Raw genomic sequence first — 3,282 nt, 5'->3', positions numbered from 1 at the left:
TATGCCGAGTCAAATCAGTCAGTCACAAAAGGGCAAATATTCTATGATCTCACTTACCTGAAATATCTAGAATAGGCAAGTGTATAGAGATCAAGGTTTATTAGTGGTTACGAGGGCTGGCAGCAGGGATGCGGGAAGGAAGACAATGCATTGGGGACACCCTTCTGTGAAGGGTGATGGGAAAATTCGGGTTGGTGATGGCTGAACAATGATGAACACACTTAACGTCACTGAACTGTACATGTGAAGGCTGTTGAAATGGGAAATGTTTTGTTAACTATATATTTACCACAATAAAAAAAAGAAGAAAAAGAGTACTCCGACAGGATCGTTCTAGATGCACTAAACTACTGCCGAATCACCCATGTTACAAATGGCAAAACTAAGGCCCAAAGACGGTAGGAAACTCTACCACCCCCTCGCACCACCACCACCATTGTAATTTCCATCCAGCCTTGCCTACGGGCTCCCCGGGCCTTTTTTTTCCAACTCTCTTCTCTCTCAGAAATGAGTTCCCCCCCGTTTCTCTGCCTGCACGCTCTCCTTTCCCAGGAAGTCTAGCCCGTCACTTTGCGGAAAAAGCAACCACTAAGCCCTGGGAAAATTCGCTTCTCAAACAAGCAAATACGCCAAGGTGCATTGCGCATGCGCCTGTTACAGCCAGCGCCCCTCGGCCCGGGCCGTTAGTCCCGCCTCTCCGCCCCTCACCAACGCTGCCGCTCCGCCAATAGTCCCTCCTGCCCGGCACTGACGTAGCCGCCTCTGACGTCGTAGGAGGGCGCCGGTAGTCCAAGAGACAGTGGAGCTACACGTGGGCTGAAATTTGGAAACTCTGGTTGGGCAATGGATACGCCGGTAAGGCGCAGCCGGCGGCTGGAAGGACTACGGCCTGAATCCCCCCCTCCGAGGCAACCGGGCCTGGGATCCCCCCGACGTCAGCCAGAGACAAGACCGGGATCACCCAGTCTTCAGCAAGATGTAGGACTGGGGTCTCCCCGAAGGCAGCCAGAGCCAGGCCCAGGATCCCCCCAGCGTCAGCAAGATCCAGGCCTGGAGTCACCCCGAAGACAGCCAGAGTCGAGCCCGAAATCCCCCCTACGTCAGCCAAAGCCAAGTGAGGAGTCGTTAAAGTTCTCCCAGTGCCGGGGAGGACAGGACCCGGAGTTAGCCAAGAGTGAGGAGGAGCCGGGCCCAGGGTCCCCCCGACGTCAGCTAGAGCCTGGGGCGAACGCACCAAAGCCCTTCCAGAGCCAGGCTGGACCCGACTCGGGGTCTGCCCAGAATAAGGAGGAACTGGCCCCTGGATCTCCCCGACATCACCCGCAGCCGGGCCCAGGATCACCAGAGCCGTCCCCCGGCCAACAAGCTACTGGTCCGGAGCCCTCGCAGCCACTACAGAAGCTGACACCCCAGTCACCCGGCTCCCCCCGGGGTCAGCGCGAGCCGAGCAAGCCAACCCCGGCCGGGGAGACGGTGCCAGGCGGCGTCGGGGCAAAGAAGCGAAGAAGTTCTTCAGCCCAGGCCCCAGCGTCCAAAAAGCTGAAGAAGGAGGCAGAGGAGGTTCCGATGATCCCGAAGGGGAAGCCCAAGTCGGGGCGGGTGTGGAAGGATCGCTCCAAGAAGAGGTGAAGTGGGCACAGGGTGTGCAGGGCTGGGGTCCTCTGCGGTGTTGGGACTCCTCCTTTGCCCCGGTGCAGCTTGGGCTTTAGGAGGAGGAGACAGCCCCAGGGTTGGAGAGAGCTCACATTAGTGGGGGTGTCGCACAGACAGGTCGCTATAATCAGAATATTGTGAAATGCCCTGGAGTCCTGGGAGGGTGAGGCATGACCTGGAGGTTATTTCTGTGATGCCTTTCGTCCTTAGGGGCCCTATGCCCCTCTCCTATAGCACCTCATTTGTTCATTCAGGAGACATTCACTCTAGTGAGGAAAACAGAAGCAGGAAACCAGTTTGTTACAGTTATTTGACTTTATGATAAAAATTACTACAGAACATTGATTATATAGGACCCTGTTATTGTTAGCTGCCGTGGAGTTAGCTGCCCAACTCATGGCAACCCATGCACAACGGGGCAAAATGCTGCCGGGTTCTGCGCCATCCCTGTGATTGGTTGTGCATCTGACGTTGTGATCCATAGGACTGTCACTGGCTGATTTTTGGAAGTAGATCGCCAGGCCTTCCTTCCTAGGCTGTCTTAGTCTGGAAGCTCCACTGAAACCTGTCCAGCATCATAGCAACAGATCAAAGCCTCTGCTGACAGATGGGTGGTGGCTGCACATGAAATGCATTGTCCAGGAACCGAACCCAGATCTCCCATATGGGAGGTGAGAATTCTACCACTGTAATAAGCGCTTTAGTAGGGATTGGCCAGAATAAGGGCCTTTTAAACAGAGGGAAGAGCATGCATCACACATTTAATCTGCACATCGGCCCCATGAAGCAGGTATTATTATCCCCATTTTACATACGAGGAAACAAGGCTCGGGGAGGCTAAATGCTAAATGAGTGGTAGACACAGGACCTGAGCATACATCAGATTCCAAAGCCTGTGTATGAAACCCCTTTACCTATTCCCTGTAGACCCACCTTGAATTGTATTGCAGCCTCCTTAAGGGCAGCCACAAGGTCTTCTTTGTCTTTCTGGGTCAAGGGCATAGTAAGTGCTCAGTAAACACATGTTGAATGAAGGAAGAGGCTCATCTGAAGAAGGAAGAGTTCAGGCTGCTTGGAAGGAGCTCATTTCCCATTTTAGCTAATGGGAACCACCGGGCAGTCAGGAATGCATTGCTGTGCAGGACTGTGGGGAAGGAGGGAGTTTGGGTTTTTATTTTTATTTTTTTAGATTTAATTTTTTTTTTTTTTAATTGTACTTCACGTGAAGGCTTACAGAACAAATAGTTTCTCATGAAACAGTAGTACACATATTGTTTTATGACAGTGGTTAACAATCCCACAACATGTCAACCCTCTCCCTTCTCGACCTTTTTTTTTTTTTTTTCTGGTGAAAATATACATAGCCAAAGATACACCATTTCAAAAACTTCTACATGCACAGTTCAGTGACATCGACTATGCTCTTCCAACTGTGCTGCTATTCTCACTTTAGATGAAGGCTTACAGAACAAAACAGTTTCTCATTTAACAGTTAATAGACATGTTGCCCTATGACAATGGTTAACAACCTCACAACACATCAACACTCTCCTTACTCAACCTTGGGTTCCCTATCACCAGCTTTCCTGTCCCCTTCTGCCTTCTGGCCCTTGTCCCTGGACTGCTGTG

The 3,282-nt window shown here is 51.7% G+C and overlaps 1 protein-coding gene across 1 annotated transcript in view; it reads left to right on the top strand.

Annotated features, from left to right (window-relative positions):
* The first annotated feature begins 843 nt into the window (after positions 1–843).
* The window catches only part of CCDC86 (coiled-coil domain containing 86), an 8,448-nt gene continuing 6,009 nt past the window's right edge, over positions 844–3,282 (top strand). Inside the window, exon 1 of the mRNA XM_012559387.2 lies at positions 844–1,625. Coding sequence (XP_012414841.1) covers positions 844–1,625 — 782 coding nt within the window. The remainder of the gene's footprint in view (positions 1,626–3,282) is intronic.

This window comes from Trichechus manatus, unplaced genomic scaffold (assembly GCF_000243295.1).
Source record: "Trichechus manatus latirostris isolate Lorelei unplaced genomic scaffold, TriManLat1.0 scaffold00240, whole genome shotgun sequence".
NCBI lineage: Eukaryota > Metazoa > Chordata > Mammalia > Sirenia > Trichechidae > Trichechus > Trichechus manatus.
The sequence above is the reverse complement of the archived record's forward strand: the minus strand, read 5'-3'. Positions and strand labels throughout refer to the sequence as shown.